The sequence below is a fragment of the Caretta caretta genome, chromosome 14 (assembly GCF_965140235.1).
Source record: "Caretta caretta isolate rCarCar2 chromosome 14, rCarCar1.hap1, whole genome shotgun sequence".
Classification (NCBI taxonomy): Eukaryota; Metazoa; Chordata; order Testudines; family Cheloniidae; genus Caretta; species Caretta caretta.
Window position 1 is genome coordinate 48,156,781 of NC_134219.1, and position 18,002 is coordinate 48,174,782.

Below are 18,002 nucleotides of genomic sequence, written 5' to 3' on the forward strand. Positions count from 1 at the left end.
AAACAGAAGCTGCCCCAGGTAAGCGCCCTGCCCCCCAACCCTCTGCCCCAGCCCTGAGCCCCCTCCCGCATCCTAACTCCCTCCCAGAAGCTGCACCCCAACCCCCAGCCTGCTCCTGCACCCTAACTCTCAGACCCCACACCCCAACCCTGAGCCCCCTCCCACACCGTAACTCCAGACCCTGCACCCCAACCCCACCCCGCTCCTGCACCCTAACTCCCTCCCAGACCCTGCACCCAAACCCTGAGCCCCTGCCCACACCCGAACTCCTGGCCCGACCCTGCACCGCAATGGTTTTTTTTATAAAGCGCTCTTATCCAAAGCACTTTACACTAGTTGGCTAACGGTACAAACAATATTTGGAAAGATCGTTAAGTGTCCACCGAGACCCTTAGCAATTTTCAAGTGGTCTGTGAAAAAAAAGTTCGACGACAAAAGCCATCGAGGTCCCTCACTTGATTTTCATTTACTTCCTATTCCTTATACGAGAGGAGGGGGAGGAAGAAAAAAAAGAACGAAAAACAGGGATGGGGGAGAGAAGAGAGAATGTTTTTTCTTGGCTGGGTCCTGGGGGGGGGCCCCAAAAATGAAGCTGAGCACAGGGCCCCACTAACTCTAAATCCGCCACGGGGTGTGGGTGGGTCTGGGGAGGGGACTGTGGCCCCTGCAGGGCTGCTGGTGTGATCCTTCTTCAGAGATCTCTAGGGCCAGGCCCCAGGTGGTGTCAATCGTCTGTAGCGCATCTGACTTCAGTGGAACGGGTTCCCAGAAGCTCAGGATCTGGCCCCATTGAGGTCAGTGGCCGCGCGGCCGCTTGACACCAGCTGGGATCCGGCCCAGAGGCTTTGACAGCATAAATTTTTGTGACCTGGTCTCGGGGTGGGGCTCGAGCTGGGCAGAGTTACATTTTCGGAAGGAACCCTAGAAAATCAAACCTGAATCGGCCCTTTATGCTCGCCAGAGGGTGACGTACACGGGGAGGCGAGTGGGGTCTTGTGGGTTCAGAGCAGGGGGTTGGGAGCCAGGACTCCTGGGTTCTCTCCCCAGCTCTGGGAGAGGAGAGGGGTCCAGTGAGTTAGAGCCCCCCTGAGCCAGCCCACTCCGATCACACTTGGGGCAGCTCTCCCTTCCCAGAGCGACCAGCTCAGGGTCTCTGCAGACTCAGGCATGGGTCCCACTCGCCCCTGGCTGGAGAGATTTCTTACACCCATGAGAGCTAGAAGCATTTTTGGCTCTGCAAGCTGAGCGCCTGGAGGTCGACTCCAGCTCGCGGGACGGAAACCGTGGTCAGTTATTTGTGCGTGGCACCCGGCCCTGACTCCGACACTTCTGTAGCTGATTGTAACTCACCCCTGGTCCCCGCTTCCCTCCCAGCTGCCACCTTTGCAGAAGCTGCAGCCCTGAAAGAGGCTGAATTTCCTGTTTTTCACCACGATGCGCAGGGGTGAAAGTGAAGACAGAGCCCCGAGCAACTCGGCACGTTTCAGCCCACCACAGAAACTGCAGAAAGTACCAGTCGCAAATGGACCCTCCCTCATGCTGCTCAGTGCTGCACAGACCCCTCCCCTCTGGGAAAGATCGGGACCCCTGTCATGCCAGGCTCTGCACAGACCTGAACTGAAGGATGACAAAGGGTCTGGACTCCTGGGTTCTCTCCCAGCTCTGCGATGGGAGTGGGGACTAGGGGGTTAGAGTCAGGGGGGCATGGGAGTCTTTTTCTGCTAAACCACACTGAACCAGAACTTAGGATAGAACCCAGGAGTCCTGACTCCCAGCCCTCCCCCCGGCTCCACCTCTCCTCACTCTCTCCCCACAGCTGCAGTGTGAGGATGGTGCCCGTGGGAGCCAGCTGAGGTCACTCAATCAGGGTGAACGGCAAACAGAACGAGGAAGACAAACCCCAAAAGCTGGTGAATATTCCAATCCTGAGATTTACCCAGCCAGCCCCAAACAGCCTCTGTACGAGCTCCCTGGTTACTCAGAAGTCCAAACAACGCAGTCCCCTTAAACTGCCCGGCCTCGTTGCATTTCAGAGCTCTGTTCATTTACAGATCTGTCTAACCAGTCTCTAAAGTTCGGCCTTGGATCAGGTCAGTCTGGGAGTTCATTGATTCTTTCTGGCCCTGTCTCCTTTCTCTGAGATATATTACACTCCTAACGTCACACCCCAAATGCAAAATGGATGCAGGAAGGGATGACGAAACATCGCTGAGTGCATCCCAAGAGCTCCCCACCCTTGGTTCTGATTTACTACAGCTTGTATTGGGTTAGAAGCCGTACCAGTGTAGAACAGAAATGGTTTATCCAAGTCACGTTCAATAACATGATTGAATCTCTTTATAAACTCAAGGTAAAACTTGGTGAGAAGAATAGTAGATTGGATCTGCTGTTGCAGCAGGATTCCCGTATGTCTCGTGTGATCTTGCCAAGAGCTAAAGAAAAGAGCTACTTTATCCATACAAGCTCCGGCAAACGTTTGGAACCCAATTAACATCAACTTAATGTAGATATTACTGTTGTTTATAGTGCAGGAATCTTGGCATTTAGCCATGAAAGCAATATGGTCGTGTTCCTGTTTCCCTTCTCATACAAAAAGAACAGGAGGACTTGCGGCACCTGAGAGACTAACCAATTTATTTGAGCATAAGCTTTCGTGAGCTACAGCTCACTTCATCGGAAAACATTTCTGTACAAAACATTTCTGTATAACGCAGATAAAGACTGTCCGGAGCACGTTTGGTTTTTTAGAAGGAATACGCCGATGGCAAGAGACACGTAATATTTATATATATAAATATACCTCAGGGTGTGAAAATAAAAGATATTAAGCAAAAATTCCTTTCTGTAAAATAATGTTATTCCTCATGACAAAATATCCCAGAGAGGGTAAGGAGCATGACCCAAGATGAGAGAATGAACTGAGGACTGAACCCAGGAGTCCTGGCTCTCAGCCCCCCATCTCCCCTTGCTCTAACCACTAGACCCCACTCCCCTCCCAGCACGGGCCAGAGGAATGCACCCCCCCACCCCCGTCCAGCCCTCGTCCCCAGCCTCTTGCTGCAGCCATCTCAGAAGCTCAGGCCACAAAACTTTCCACCCCCCCCCAGGTGACATTTCCGGAGGATGCTGAGGCTGAGCTGAGCTGGGCCGCGGAGCTCCCCAGAGAGCAGGGACCATGGAGCAGCTGCCAGGCCTGAGCACCGTCCTCTGCGCCGTCCTCCTCATCCCCACCTGGGGAGCAGGTACTAATTTTATGTGTCCATCCATCCACTTACCCCAACCCTAGATCCATCTCTGTGTGTCCATCCATCGACCTACCCAATCCCTAGATCCATCTGTCTGTCCATCTGTCCTTCTACCCCACTCCACTATATTCAGCCCTATCTGTCCATTTACCCTATCCCTAGATCCATCTCTGTCTGTCCTTCCATCCACCTACTCCATCCCTAGATCTATCTGTGTGTGTCCATCCATCCACCTACCTTATCCCTAGATCCATCTCTGTTTACCCATTCAGCCCTACCCCGACATTCATCTCATCTATCTTTTTATCTATGTACCCATCCATCCCACCCCAAAAAGAATATCTATATCTATCTAGATCTAGGGGTGGAGGATGCGTGCATGGATGCATAGATAGATGTGGATATGTCACATCACGTCAATGAGAAGTATTCTGTTTCCATAAAACAAATATTTCATTTCAGTATTGACTCTTCTTAATAATAGCAAATCAAATCAGTCTGGAAATGCAAAATCAAATCATTCCCTTTTGACCCTATCAAAAACGCTTTCTCCCCTACATTTTTAAACCAATTGTCACCCTTTCGATGAGATGGCATTTCCCAAGAGGAAAATGTTCCGTCAGGACAAATTCTGACCCCCTCTGGTTTCAAGCACAAATTGTATGAAGTGGAGGCATGTGTTTGTGGTGTATTTAAAAGGGTTAAAATGACAAGCTGCCAATTTAATTTGTAAGGGGGTTTCCTGGTCCTTGTAAGGGGGAAACCGTTCCATACCTCTCATTGATTTGGTTGCCCTTCTCTGTACCTTTTGCAATTCTAATGTATCTTTACTTGATTTGAGGCGACCAAAACTGCACGCAGGGTCCAAGGTGCGGGCGAAACATGGATTTATATAGAGGCAATAGGATATTTTCTGTCTTTTTATCTCTCCCCTTCCTAATGGATGCTCACAGTCTAGTGACTTTTTGCACTGACGCTGCACATGGAGAGGATGTTTGCAGAGAACTATCCACAACGACTCCAAGATCTCTCTTGAGTGGTAACAGCTAATTGAGACCCCATCAGTTTCTATGTATAGTTGGGATTCTGTTTTCCAATGTGCATGACTTTGCATTTACCATCATTGAGTTTCATCGGCCATTTTGTTGCCCAGTCACCGAGTTTAGTGAGATCCCTTTGTAATTCCTCGCAGTCTGCTTTGGACTTAGCTGTCCTGAGTGATTTGACGTCTAACGTCTCTGTGAGCATCTGCCATGCCCAGAGCAGTGTTGATGTCGGGTCTCTGTTGGGGTGGAAGGAAAGCCCTGTGCAGTGTGTTATCGAGAGTGTTGTGAGCAATAGCAAGGTGGACAGGAATGCACAATTCTTTCCCCTTAGCTTCTTCTCGCTGTGCGGCTAAGGTTTTGGGCGGCTGGGGAGTGTCTTGATACCACTCCTCATCGTTTTCCTTTGCTGCTATAATGTTTATTGCCCTGGTTCACGAAGGTCTCACAGTACGTCAGAGCCCAGCTGTCCTCCGAGCGTCCCCCGGCGAGACCATGAACCTCAGCTGCTCCTTCGAGTACAGATGGGGCAGCGTGGACAAAGTGATCTGGACCATAGCACCCGGGGTTGTGCTGGAATCTTACCATCCCTTCTACAGCGGACGGCTCAGTATGTCCGACCTGGATCTGCTTCGGAAAGGGGAGGCCACACTGACCCTGTCTGAATTGGAGAAGCGGGACTCTGGTCTCTATCAGTGTCATGTCAGCATCGGCCAGAGAGTCAGAGGGACAGGAGCGGGCACCAAGCTGCAGGTGATGAAGAGAAACCAGAGTGACACAGGTGAGGTGCGGAATGGGGGCACGGGGCCTTCGCCCTGTATGGGGTGTCAGCACCGATCCGGCCCCAGGGTGGGGGACTGGCTGGCTCAGGAGGTGGGAATGGGTTACGGGGCTGTCCCCTCTATGGGGCTTTAGTCCAGGAATCTCCTAACCCCTCATTTCTATTGTCTAGGGCTTCCAGGGGGATGTCCACCTACCCTACCCCTAGATCCATCTCTGTCTGTCCATCCATCCACCTACCCCACCCCTAGATCCATCTCTGTGTGTCCATCCATCCACCTACCCCACCCCTAGATCTATCTCTGTCTGTCCGTCTGTCCATCTGCCCCACCCCTAGATCCATCTCTGTCTGTCCATCTGTCCTTCTTCCCCACTCCACTATATTCAGCCCTATCTGTCCATATACCCTATCCCTAGATCCGTCTCTGTCTGTCCATCCATCCACCTACCCCACCCCTAGATCCATCCCTGTGTGTCCATCCATCCACCCACCCCACCCTTAGATCCATCTCTGTGTGTCCATCCATCGACCTACCCCACCCCTAGATCCATCTCTGTCTGCTCATTCAGCCCTACCCCTACATCTCATCTATCTGTTTATCTATGTACCCATCCATCCCACCCCAAAAAGAATATCTAATCTATCTATCTATCTATCAACATAGATCTAGGGGTGGAGGATGAGTGCATGGATGGATGCATTGATAGATAAGGATATGTCCCATCAGGTCAATGAGAAGTATTCTGTTTCCATAAACTAAATTTTTCATTTCAGTATTGACTCCTCTTAATAATATCAAGTCAAACCAGTCTGGAAATGCAAAATCAAATCATTCCCTTTTGACCCTATCAAAAACTCTTTCTCTCCCCCAGTTTTAAAACAATTGTCACCCTGTCGACGAGACGGCATTTCCCAAGAGGAAAACGTTCTGTCAGGACGAATTCTGACCCCTCTAGTTTGAAGCACAAATTGTATAAAGTGGAGGCATGTGTTTGTGGTGTATTTAAAAGGGTTAAAATGACAAGCTGCCACTTTAATTTGTAAGGGGGTTTCCTGGTCCTTGTAAGGGGGAAGCCGTTCCATACCCCTCATTGTTTTGGTTGCCCTTCTCTGTACCTTTTGCAATTCTAATGTATCTTTGCTTGATTTGAGGCGACCAAAACTGCATGCAGGGTCCAAGGTGCGGGTGTACCATGGATTTATATAGAGGCAATAGGATATTTTCTGTCTTTTTATCTCTCCCCTTCTGAATGGATACTCACAGTCTGGTGACATTTTTCACTGCCGCTACACAGTGAGTGGATGTTTGCAGAGAACTATCCACAACGACTCCAAGATCTCTCTTGAGTGGTAACAGCTAATTGAGACCCCATCAGTTTCTATGTATAGTTGGGATTCTGCTTTCCAATGTACATGACTTTACATTTACCACCCTTGAGTTTCATCGGCCATTTTGTTGCCCAGTCCCCGAGTTTAGTGAGATCCCTTTGTAATTCCTCGTAGTCTGCTTTGGACTTAACTGTCCTGAGTGATTTGACATCTAACGTCTCTGTGAGCATCTGCCGTGCCCAGAGCAGTGTTGATGGTGGGTCTTTGTTGGGGTGGAAGTGAAAGCCCTGTGCAGTGTGTTATCGAGAGTGTTGTGAGCAATGGCAAGGTGGACAGGAACGCACATTTCTTCCCCCTTAGCTTCTTCTCTCCGTGCTGCTAAGGTTTTGGGCAGCTGGGGCGTGTCTTGATACCACTCGTTGTCATTTTCCTTTGATGCTATAATGTTTATTGTCCTAGTTCACGAAGGTCTCACAGTGCTTCAGAGCCCCGTTGTCCTCCGAGCGTCCCCCGGCGAGACCGTGAACCTCAGCTGCTCCTTCAAGTACAGACAGGGCACCGTGGCCAAAGCGACGTGGACTAGAGTACCCGGAGTCATACTGGAATCTGACCATCCCTTCTACAGCGGACGGCTCAATATGTCCGACCTGGATCTGCTCCGGAAAGGGGAGGCCACGCTGACCCTGTCGGAGTTGGAGAAGAGGGACTCTGGTCTCTATCAGTGTCAGATCAGCATCCACCAGGGAGAGAGCGGGACAGGAGCGGGCACCGAGCTGCAGGTGATGGGGAGAAACCAGAGTGACACAGGTGAGGTGGGGAATGGGGGCATGGGGTCTTCCCCCTCTGCGGCCCCAGGGCAGGGGACTGGCTGGCTCAAGGGGCTGCGAATCCCCTAACGCTTCTTTCCATCGCCCAGGTAATAAACCTGCCCCAGTAGGGTGCTGTGCCTGGGAGCTCCTGTATCAGGTCGCCATCGCCCTGGGGCTCCTTCTCATCCTCGGCCTGGTAGCCACCCTCCTCCTGAAGAGACGCCGAGGTACCAAACCGGAGCCTTTCCCCCGCTAACCTCCTGTCCCCATGGGCCAGGGCCTCTCCTAATGAACAGATCCTAGTGGCCGTCTGTCCGTTGTGGTCCATGCTGGGTTGTCTGTCCATATAACGAACCCCCCATGTCCTTCCTTCTCCTCCCGTCCCTAGATCTCTGCAGCTTCCCTCTTCACTCCAGACTCTCTCTCACACTCCTCCGTTTTAACGTTCCTTTCTTCTCCCTTCTTCCGCAGCGCCGCCCCCCTCGCAGCCCCGCCAGCGGCAGCCAAAGGTGAGACAATGCAGGCTGGGCCCTGTTCCATACAGTGCTTGGGTCTGGTCTCCGGGTGCCAATAAGGACTGGTACAATACAGTGTGGGGAGAGAACCCAGGAGTCCTTGCTCCCATCCCCCCTGCTCTAACCCCCCAGTCCCCTCCCAGAGCTGGGGAGAGAACCCAGGAGTCCTGACTCCCAACCCCTCCGATCTGGGGTAACACTGTGGGATTTGCTCCCTGGGAGCTACCTAAATTGGCCTGAAACAAGAGACCAGATCTGGGGTGACGGCGTCCTCACAGCGTGTCTGTCCAACACAGGGCCACGGCAGCCGGGGGGCCGAGGAGTGCGAGAGCGTGCAGTACGCAGAGATTAAAATCCAGACTCCAGGACGCAGGGAACACACCTCCAACCATGCCCAGCGGCGCTGAGTCCCTCCGCACCCAGCAGCACCTGAGTCCCTCACACTCACAGCCACGCCGCCAGCAGGGAATTCCCCACAGGAGGAGACCCTCACAGGGTTTGAGGGAGAGCAGAAGAAAATTATGGGTGTGAAGGTCCGTGTGAACCCCAACAAAACCCCACTAGCCCTCTCTACGGCAGGGAATAATCTACTAGGGCATGGTCTGACCCTCAGGAAATGACTTCTCCGGGGCCTCCTGGATATAACTATATCACGTCCCTGTGTGTTATTTCCCTGTCCTCTCCGGAGTGATTGCAACATCTCCCTGTGGAGCGTGACCAGCTGGGGGTAATTAGCGCAGCGTCTGGTCCCTCTTCCTAACTGAGCACGAAGAGAAACGCTCGCCCAGCTCAGCATCGTGTGGGCGGTGGAACTGGTCTGAGCGACCAGCGTGAGTGCTCCAGCCAGCTGGAATGTCTCAAAGAAAGTGATTTTTTTTTGGTCTAAAAATTAAATAATTTCTTTGTGTGAAAAATTGTCTGTTTTCAGCGGTTTTTTGAAAAAATGTGTTTGGGTATAAACTTTTGCTTTTTCTGCCTCACTTCCCTCTTCTCTTCAGTCTCCTTGTCGTGGTCTCCCAGTGGTGATGGTTTCCTTATCGCTCCGTGGGTCCCAGCCCCCTCTCACTGCCCCGAAATGATCCCCCAGTGGATCCCGGAGGGAGCTGCTGACTCCAGGGACTGCTGGAGGAGATCAGCTATCCCAGGGACAGCTGGGAGCTACGTGTCGGTGACAGGATCACTGGGGGGTTTCCACTGTCAGGGAGGAGCTGGAGGTGACGGGGGTGGATTGGGAAAATGGGATGTGCGGGATGAAAAGAGAGAGCATATTACAGAGGGGAGGGGGACAGCACTATAGACAAATAGAGAGTGTATTACAGATGGATGGATGGATGGACGGACAGAGGGCCCTACCACAGACAGATGGATGGAGACAGGGCCGTACCAAAGACAGATGGACAGAGCGATGGATGGATGGACACAGCAATGGGTGGACAGATGCAGACAGGGCCCTACCACAGACAGATGGATGGAGTGGTGGATGGATGGAGAGATGGGTGGATGCAGACAGGGCCTTCTCCACAGACAGATGGATGGAGTGGTGGTTGGACGGAGAGATGGGTGGATGCAGACAGGGCCTTCTCCACAGACAGATGGACAGGATGAATTGCTGACAGACAGACCGAAAGCGCTGAGGACGGATCGTTCCACCCTCTTCCATCCACATCCCCCCTAATAAAACACACGGTGCCAAACCCGCCTACCTTACAGACAGGCCAGCTGTCCCTCTGCTACATCCCAAGGCTGACGGGGAGCTACAAGGAGGTGTGGGGACGGGGACCCCACTCCCCCTGCTCCCGATTCACAGGCCACCCCAGCTCTGAGTAGAGGGGAATCCCCCACAGCTGTGGGTGGTCTGGGGTCCAGGACACACAGAGGAGCGGGGCTGATCCATGCCAGCAGGGGTCGCACATGGTCACAGACACGTACACAGGCCCCTGTCACGTTTAATAGCACAGACGCACATGTAACTCTCCTCCCCCCCTTATCCGGCCCATCTCAGAGGTGCTGACCACAAATGCTTCCACCGGCCCTCGTAGGCTGACGCTTCCGGAGGATGCTGAGGCGGAGCTGAGCGGGCCCCGCGGAGCTGCCCAAGACAGCGGGGACCATGAAGCAGCTGCTAGCTCTGAGCCCCGTCCTCTGCATTGTCCTCCTCATCCCCACCTGGGCAGCAGGTATGTCAGCAACTTTTTGGCTAGCTAGCCTGGGCGTCGGTCTGTCTAGTCCCCCAGCTCCATCTGTCCATCCCTCCCCATCCCCACAGCCGTATCTAGCCATCCCTATACATCCCCATCTATCTAAACTAATCCATCCACCCTCCCCTCTGTTTTCTATCCACCCCTGTGCAGTATCCATCCACCCATCCTTCCCTCCATCAATCCTTCCCTCGACAATACTTGTCCCTCCATCCTTCTCCCCATGGGATCTATCCCTCCCTTCCTGAGATGTCTCTAATCTCTCGCTCCCCACACAAATCTTTAGCATGCTGCAAACAGAGCACGTGGGGCCAGTGTCAACTAGACTGGATTTAACATCGGATTTGCCAACCCAGGGCTGCTGTGCAGACTGGATCGTTCATTTCCGTACTGAATGTGTCACTCACTGGAGAGTGAGAGTTAAGAGATCACATTCCCTGCTGATCTACCCAGAATACAAATGGCTACTTCCCCCAGCTCTTCTAGCTCAAGCTGTAGCAACTTGTGCTTTTAGATTTTGAGGTCCCCAGTTCAATCCGCAGGGTGTTGGCCAAGATGGTGGCCATCAGAAATGCACTAAAATATTCTCATAGCCATTAAGGCCAGAAGGGACCATCATGATCATCTGGTCTGAACTCCTACACCTTGCAGGCCACAGATCCTCACCCACCCACTCCTGTTTTTTCATTCAAACGAAGCTGTCGCAGAAATTCCAGCCGGTTGCAAGAGAGTGCAGATCCCAAATGTTGGAGCGTCTGCCCAGAAACCAGGTGAGTCTGCCACAGAGCTCAGCGATACGGCTCTTGATAAGGTGAGCAAATTACTGGATTTATCCAGCATCTGGGATTGCAGATCTTCCGTGGGGATAGACAGATGGATGTGGATCTAGGGAGCGAGGGACGAGAATGGATGAATGGATTGACAGACATGGATCTAGGAATGAGAGTTTGGATGGACGGATCTAGGACTGGAGATGGGTCTATGACCAGCTGGGTCTACAGATGGATGGAGCTAGGATAGGAGAATAGATGGATGGATCTAGGATCAGAGGATGGGTGGAGGGATGAAGGAGAATCAGGGAACAGAGAGACAGAAACTGCTACTAAACTAGAGAGAGATGGAAGATTAGCTCTACACACAGGAATACAGTGGCTGATGCTCTCTCTAAAGGCCAGGACGGGTCTATCCAGCTGCACGGTGCTGTCTGGTGTATGATGCAGATTCTCTTTCTTCCCTAGCTGGTCTGGGAGTTTCCCAGGAGCCCAGGTCCCTCAACATGACAGCCGGGGAGAACATGACCCTGAGCTGCACCTTCCAGACCAGAGACAGCAAGAGAACCAAGGTGCTTTGGCTCAGGGGATCCGGAGAGGATCTGGAGCTGGATTCTAACCACCCCTTCTACCGGGGGCGGCTCCGTGTGTCCAGGATGGACGAGCACAGACAGGGGAAGGCGACGCTGACCCTGGCTGAGCTGCAGGAGCGGGACTCCGGCCTCTATCAGTGCTGCATCGAACTCGACCGTGGGGAGACAGGGATGGGAGGAGGCACCGAGCTGAGAGTGATGCGGAGAAACCAGAGTGCGACTGGTGAGAGTGAGGGGGGCAGGGAAAGGGGCACGGGGCCTGTCCCCTCCAGGGGGCGTCATCCCAGGAATCTCCTAACCCCTCATTTCTATTGTCTAGGGGCTGCAGGGGAACGTGAGCTCTGTCGGGTCTTTGGGCCCCTCTTTTACCGAGCCATCATCTCCCTGTCATTCGTCGTTCTCTTCTCCCTGGGAATCATCCTCAGCCTGCGGCCTTGGAACGGTACCGCCTCCACGCGGGTTCTGCCTTCACTTCCTGTCCCAAACAGTTACATGGCATCATTGCACGGGCTGGTAACCAGCCCCTGCCCCACCCCAGAGCAGCTGCTTCTCAGCACTGTGCGAGGGATCCCCATGTTACCAGGCGCCACAACCCACTCCAGAGGGGCCGTGTCCCAGCGCCGCGTGAGGGGTCCCTGTATAAACAGCCCCTGCGTTCTACCCCAGAGGTGGAATCAGTCTCTTTCTGGTATTTATTGGGCTCCATCCCCGTAGCGTTTCCCCCCAGTCTGTTCAGTGACGCTCTTGTTCTGTTTCCCAGCTGTCCCCGTGGATCCCGCAGTGGGTGCTGGCTCCAAGCCGCCCCCGGCACCAGGACAGGTGTCTCTTATTTAGCTCCTCAGGGGGCCAGTCACCAGCCGGATTTTCCGAGCTCCAGGTTCAGAAGCCGTCAGACTTCGCTGGACTCTGAGCCACCTGCCGGGGGCTTCTGCGTGGGCGGGGCTTCTCCGCTCTTCTCTGCTTCTGTCTGTGGGTCTGACCTCCACATCATGGGTGTGAGAAGAACAGTAAAGAAAAGGAAATATTTCTCCAGATTCATTCCGTGTTGGACAATATTTTTCCTTTTACGAATGTAAATTACATGGTGTAATGGAGTCAGCTGCCAGAGAAAACCGAATTCTAGAGAAAAGGTACCTGGTTTATACAGGAAAAACCGGTCTGGAGCAGGCTTGATTTGTCAGAAGGAATTTGCCGATTCAAAGAGACACGTGTTGCAAAAATAGATATATTTCAATGTGTGGAAATAAAATCCATTACGTGAAAATTCCTTTATTCACAATCATGTTATTCCTCGTAGAAAATAAATGACAGGGCGGGGAAGGAACATGGCCCAAGATGAGACACTGAACTGAGGACAGAACCCAGGAGTCCTGGCTCCCAGCACCACTGTACCCACTAGGCCCCACTCCTGTCTCAGAGCCGGGGAGAGAACCGAGGAGTCCTGGCTCCCAGACTGTGCCCCCCGTGCTCTAACCATTAGACCCCACTTCCCTCCCAGTGGGGTGCAGCTACGCACACTCACCAGCCAGCCCCTCACACTGTGCATAGCACCCCCCGCCACCCCACATCCATCCCTTGTCCCCGGCCTCTCGCTGCAGCCGTCTCAGAGGTGCTCAAAACAAACCCTTCCACCGGCCTCCCCCGGAGGTGACATTTCCGGAGGATGCTGAGGCTGAGCTGAGCTGGCCCCATGGAGTCGCCCAGAGGGCGGGCCTGAGCCCTGTCCTCTGGATTGTCCTCCTCACCCCCACCTGGGAGCGGGTATGTTGGCAAATCCCCCACCTCATGCATCTTTAGCGCACTGCAAACGGGAAGTGTGGAGCCAGCATAAACTAGACTGGACTGAACATCAGAACATCGAACCCGGGGCTGCTCGGTGGTTGGGTCGTTCATTTTTGACCCATTCCCTGGTGGAACCGTATCTCTCTCTTTCTCGCTGGAATTTATAGAGCTCCATCCCCGTAGCATTTCCCCCCCCAAGAGGTTCAGTGACGCTTTCACTCTGTTTCCCAGATACACCTCCGCGTTCTTATTGGCTGGGCAAAAACGCGCGGGCAGTGGGGCCGGAGGCCCCCTGCCCCCCCAACAATGGCGCCCCTGTCGAGCGGCCCCGGGGAGCGAGCAGAAGGGGCTGTGCAGGAGCAGTGGGTACCTGGGAGCTTTGTCACCCCCTAGTGGCCGCTGCCGTTATCGTTCTCCTTGGTACAGGAAACGGCCTGTGGCTCCGGGCGTCGGGCTCCTGGGTGTGGGCAGAGGCGGATTTACAATCAAACACACAGTGCTCCGGCATGGGGCCCCCCAACTACAAGGGGACCCCGGGCCGGGCAGCCCAGCACCGTCCACGACCCCCTGCGGGGGGACCCTTGCGGGGGCAGAAGCTGCGGGGGAGAGCAGGGAGGGAGCCATTTAAGGGCCGTGCTGGAGGTGTGGCGTGCGGGGCGCTCGCCCAGCTGGTGAGCCGGGCTCCTGCTGGCTCCCGGGGCTCCTGCTGCTGGCTGGTGCTGGCGGCCAGGTGAGGCCCCCACACACCCAGCCCCCTGCCCTCGCTCCTGACCTCCCCACAACCCCAGCCCTGACTCCTGCACCCCCCTCACACACCCCAGCCCCCGACCTCCCTGACTCCTGCACCCCCCCCATCTCCACCTGCACCTCGCGCACCAAACAGAAGCTGCCCCAGGTAAGCGCCCTGCCCCCCAACCCTCTGCCCCAGCCCTGAGCCCCCTCCCGCATCCTAACTCCCTCCCAGAAGCTGCACCCCAACCCCCAGCCTGCTCCTGCACCCTAACTCTCAGACCCCACACCCCAACCCTGAGCCCCCTCCCACACCGTAACTCCAGACCCTGCACCCCAACCCCACCCTGCTCCTGCACCCTAACTCCCTCCCAGACCCTGCACCCCAACCCTGAGCCCCCTCCCACACCCGAACTCCTGGCCCGACCCTGCACCGCAATGGTTTTTTTTATAAAGCGCTCTTATCCAAAGCACTTTACACTAGTTGGCTAACGGTACAAACAATATTTGGAAAGATCGTTAAGTGTCCACCGAGACCCTTAGCAATTTTCAAGTGGTCTGTGAAAAAAAAGTTCGACGACAAAAGCCATCGAGGTCCCTCACTTGATTTTCATTTACTTCCTATTCCTTATACTAGAGGAGGGGGAGGAAGAAAAAAAAGAACGAAAAACAGGGATGGGGGTCACGAAAGCTCATGCTCAAATAAATTGGTTAGTCTCTAAGGTGCCGGGGCCCCAAAAATGAAGCTGAGCACAGGGCCCCACTAACTCTAAATCCGCCACGGGGTGTGGGTGGGTCTGGGGAGGGGACTGTGGCCCCTGCAGGGCTGCTGGTGTGATCCTTCTTCAGGGATCTCTAGGGCCAGGCCCCAGGTGGTGTCAATCGTCTGTAGCGCATCTGACTTCAGTGGAACGGGTTCCCAGAAGCTCATGATCTGGCCCCATTGAGGTCAGTGGCCGCGCGGCCTCTTGACACCAGCTGGGATCCGGCCCAGAGGCTTTGACAGCATAAATTTTTGTGACCTGGTCTCGGGGTGGGGCTCGAGCTGGGCAGAGTTACATTTTCGGAAGGAACCCTAGAAAATCAAACCTGAATCGGCCCTTTATGCTCGCCAGAGGGTGACGTACACGGGGAGGCGAGTGGGGTCTTGTGGGTTCAGAGCAGGGGGTTGGGAGCCAGGACTCCTGGGTTCTCTCCCCAGCTCTGGGAGAGGAGAGGGGTCCAGTGAGTTAGAGCCCCCCTGAGCCAGCCCACTCCGATCACACTTGGGGCAGCTCTCCCTTCCCAGAGCGACCAGCTCAGGGTCTCTGCAGACTCAGGCATGGGTCCCACTCGCCCCTGGCTGGAGAGATTTCTTACACCCATGAGGGCTAGAAGCATTTTTGGCTCTGCAAGCTGAGCGCCTGGAGGTCGACTCCAGCTCGCGGGACGGAAACCGTGGTCAGTTATTTGTGCATCGCACACGGCCCCGACTCCGACACATCTGTCGCTGACTGTAAATCACCCCCCGCCCCGCCTGCAGCTGCCTTTGCACAAGCGGCGGCCTCGCCCGATGCTGAATTTCCTGTTTGTCACCACGACCCCCAGGAGCTCAAGTGCAGACAGAGCCCCGAGCCAATCGGCGCGCTCCGGCCTGCCACAGAAACGGCAGCAAGTACCACAGTAGCAAATGGAGCCCCACTCCCAGGCCCACGGACCCAGGCACGGCACAGGCCCCTCTGACCTGGGGCCTGGGAGCCAGGACTCCTGGGTTCTCTCCCTGGCTCTGGGAGGGGAGTGGGGGCTGGTGGTTAGAGTGGGGGGGGGGCTGGGAGCCAGGACTCCTGGGTTCTCCTCCGGCCCGAGGGGAGTCACCCAGAGGAATAAGCTTAGCCCCAGCAGCCGGCACAGTCAGGCGGGGGGTAAGGAGGATGGAGCCGGGGGCCAGCAGCCTCCCCATGCTCACCTGCCGCCCCTGCTCAGACCCACAGCCCAGGTGAGCCGGGCGCCAGCAGGAACCCAGGGCTGGGGGCCGGGGGTGAGTCAACCCTGACAGCTGGCCCTGCCCCCCGCTCCCTCAGGGGAAGGAACATGGCCCAAGATGAGACACTGAACTGAGGACAGAACCCAGGAGTCCTGGCTCCCAGCACCACTGTACCCACTAGCCCCCACTCCTGTCTCAGAGCCGGGGAGAGAACCGAGGAGTCCTGGCTCCCAGACTGTGCCCCCCGTGCTCTAACCATTAGACCCCACTTCCCTCCCAGTGGGGTGCAGCTACGCACACTCACCAGCCAGCCCCTCACACTGTGCATAGCACCCCCCGCCACCCCACATCCATCCCTTGTCCCCAGCCTCTCGCTGCAGCCGTCTCAGAGGTGCTCAAAACAAACCCTTCCACCGCCCCCCACCCCCCAGAGGTGACATTTCCGGAGGATGCTGAGGCTGAGCTGAGCTGGCCCCACCGAGTCGCCCAAAGAGCAGGGACCATGTTGCTGCTGCCAGCCCTGAGCCCTGTCCTCTGGATTGTCCTCCTCACTCCCACCTGGGAGCGGGTATGTCAGCAAATCCTGGCTAATTTAATCTGTCCACCTGCCCCATCCCTAGATCCATCTCTGTCCATCCGTCCATCTACCCCACCCCTAGATCCAGCTGCATCTGTTCTCTAAGTCTAGATCCTTATCTATCTACTCATCTCACCCCACCACTTCATTTATGTGTTCATCTGTCCATCCTCCATCCCTACAGCATCCATACCGATCTATCTATACATCTGTCCGCCAGCTCCGTCCCTAGATCTTTACCCATCCTTTCATCTAACCCCACCCCTAGCTCCGTGTCTGTCTACCTAGCCCCATGTACACCCATCTATCCACTCTAACCCACCTCCTTCTGCAGGATCTCCCCATTTCTCTGCGGTCTTGACCCATCCCTCCCACCCACAGTGTCTGTCCGTCCATCCCTCCCGCCTCAAGATCCCCTCATGCACCTCTAATGCATCACAAACAGGAAATGTGGAGCCAGCATCAGCTAGACTGGACTGAACATTGGAACATCGAACCCGGGGCTGCTCGGTGGTTGGGTCATTCATTTTTGACCCGTTCCCTGGGGGAATCAGAATCTCTCTCCCTCTCTCTCTCTCTCTCTGGTATTTATAGGGCTCCCCGTAGCATTCCCCCCCCCCCCGCCCCCAGTAGGTTCAGTGACGCTCTCGTTCTGTTTTCCAGGTGTGCCCATGGATCCCGCACCTGAAAAATCTAGGGGTTTTTTTGCAGATAATAACTTAGAAATTAGACACAGTGCTCCTGTCAGCTAGTTCCTATATAAAAAAAGGAAACACCAAGTAATGTTCAGATGACGTGTAATTTCAGAACAGGAAACCACGTCTGAAATTCTTCCAAACTGCAGCAGTGTGGGTATCACACCCGGGCCTGTTTCAACTCAGGAAACTGGCACCCCGAGCGAATGAATTTCCTGCTAAAGTGAAGAGCGCCATGAGGTGGCGGGTTACGGGATTCGTAAGAACAGACTGGGCAGAATCGGGTTGCCAGATTTCTACTGCATGAATAGCCCAAAGTCACTTAAAAGCTAGCCCCACGGTAGCCCAATCTGTTCATTGAAACAAAGTTTTTTTTTATGAACGTATTGGTCTGTACCTTTAGAAAGAATCACTATCTAGGGTATTAATAAAGGCTGGATGTTACCAGCATTGACCTATAACGAACAAGTTTTGGCAGCCAAATCTTACAAACTGTTCAGATTGGCTCGGGTTTCTGTGCATGGAAGGTTTATACAAATAGTGATGATAAATACAAAGGACTCAGTAGGAAGGAGGTTTCCAGTGTGTTAAGAGCACCGCAATGAAATCCACTGTTGCTACTCAAGTCTGTGAGACTCTCCTGTGCCCTCAGAAATATTAAAGCACACAGGAGCTACGAATATTTACCAGCCGGATGAGAAGGAGATGTAGAAGACAACTGCAAAATGTCTCCTTGAGGGCAGCAGTCAAGGGCAGCAGCGCCTCAAAAGGTATCTGAGAAAAGGTCCTAGAAAACTGCAGCCCCACTCTGGGGAGATTTGGTCAAATCCCGGCATTCACAGAGGAATCGGTGTTTCTGTGCCACGGCCCGTGGACCTGACCCAAAGCCCATTGTGGCCCAATTCGAGGTCTAGGTGCGTGGCTGGTTTGTCTGCGGGTGAATCTGGCCCCGAGCGGGGGGCGCTGTCCTCAG

The 18,002-nt window shown here is 54.4% G+C and overlaps 2 protein-coding genes across 3 annotated transcripts; both read left to right on the top strand.

Moving 5' to 3' along the window:
* The first annotated feature begins 1,735 nt into the window (after nucleotides 1-1,735).
* On the top strand, nucleotides 1,736-8,636 carry LOC142069161 (uncharacterized). 2 transcript variants are annotated; one of them, XM_075119603.1, is made up of 7 exons: nucleotides 1,736-1,910; nucleotides 3,108-3,242; nucleotides 4,731-5,069; nucleotides 6,858-7,205; nucleotides 7,315-7,434; nucleotides 7,679-7,716; nucleotides 8,019-8,636. In XM_075119603.1, the coding sequence occupies exons 2-7, from the start codon at nucleotides 3,176-3,178 to the stop codon at nucleotides 8,127-8,129; spliced, it is 1,023 nt and encodes a 340-aa protein (XP_074975704.1). In that variant the 5' UTR covers nucleotides 1,736-1,910; nucleotides 3,108-3,175; the 3' UTR covers nucleotides 8,130-8,636. The 2 variants fall into 2 exon arrangements, with proteins under 2 accessions (XP_074975704.1, XP_074975703.1); XM_075119602.1 differs by lacking the exon at nucleotides 1,736-1,910 and having other exon boundaries at nucleotides 2,473-3,242.
* A 1,196-nt stretch (nucleotides 8,637-9,832) lies between these two features.
* LOC142068996 (uncharacterized) lies at nucleotides 9,833-12,547 on the top strand. The gene is made up of 5 exons (XM_075119118.1): nucleotides 9,833-9,899; nucleotides 10,619-10,690; nucleotides 11,159-11,506; nucleotides 11,603-11,725; nucleotides 12,044-12,547. Exons 1-5 carry the CDS (start codon nucleotides 9,833-9,835, stop codon nucleotides 12,115-12,117), a joined length of 684 nt encoding a protein of 227 aa, XP_074975219.1. The 3' UTR covers nucleotides 12,118-12,547.
* Nucleotides 12,548-18,002: the final 5,455 nt, after the last annotated feature.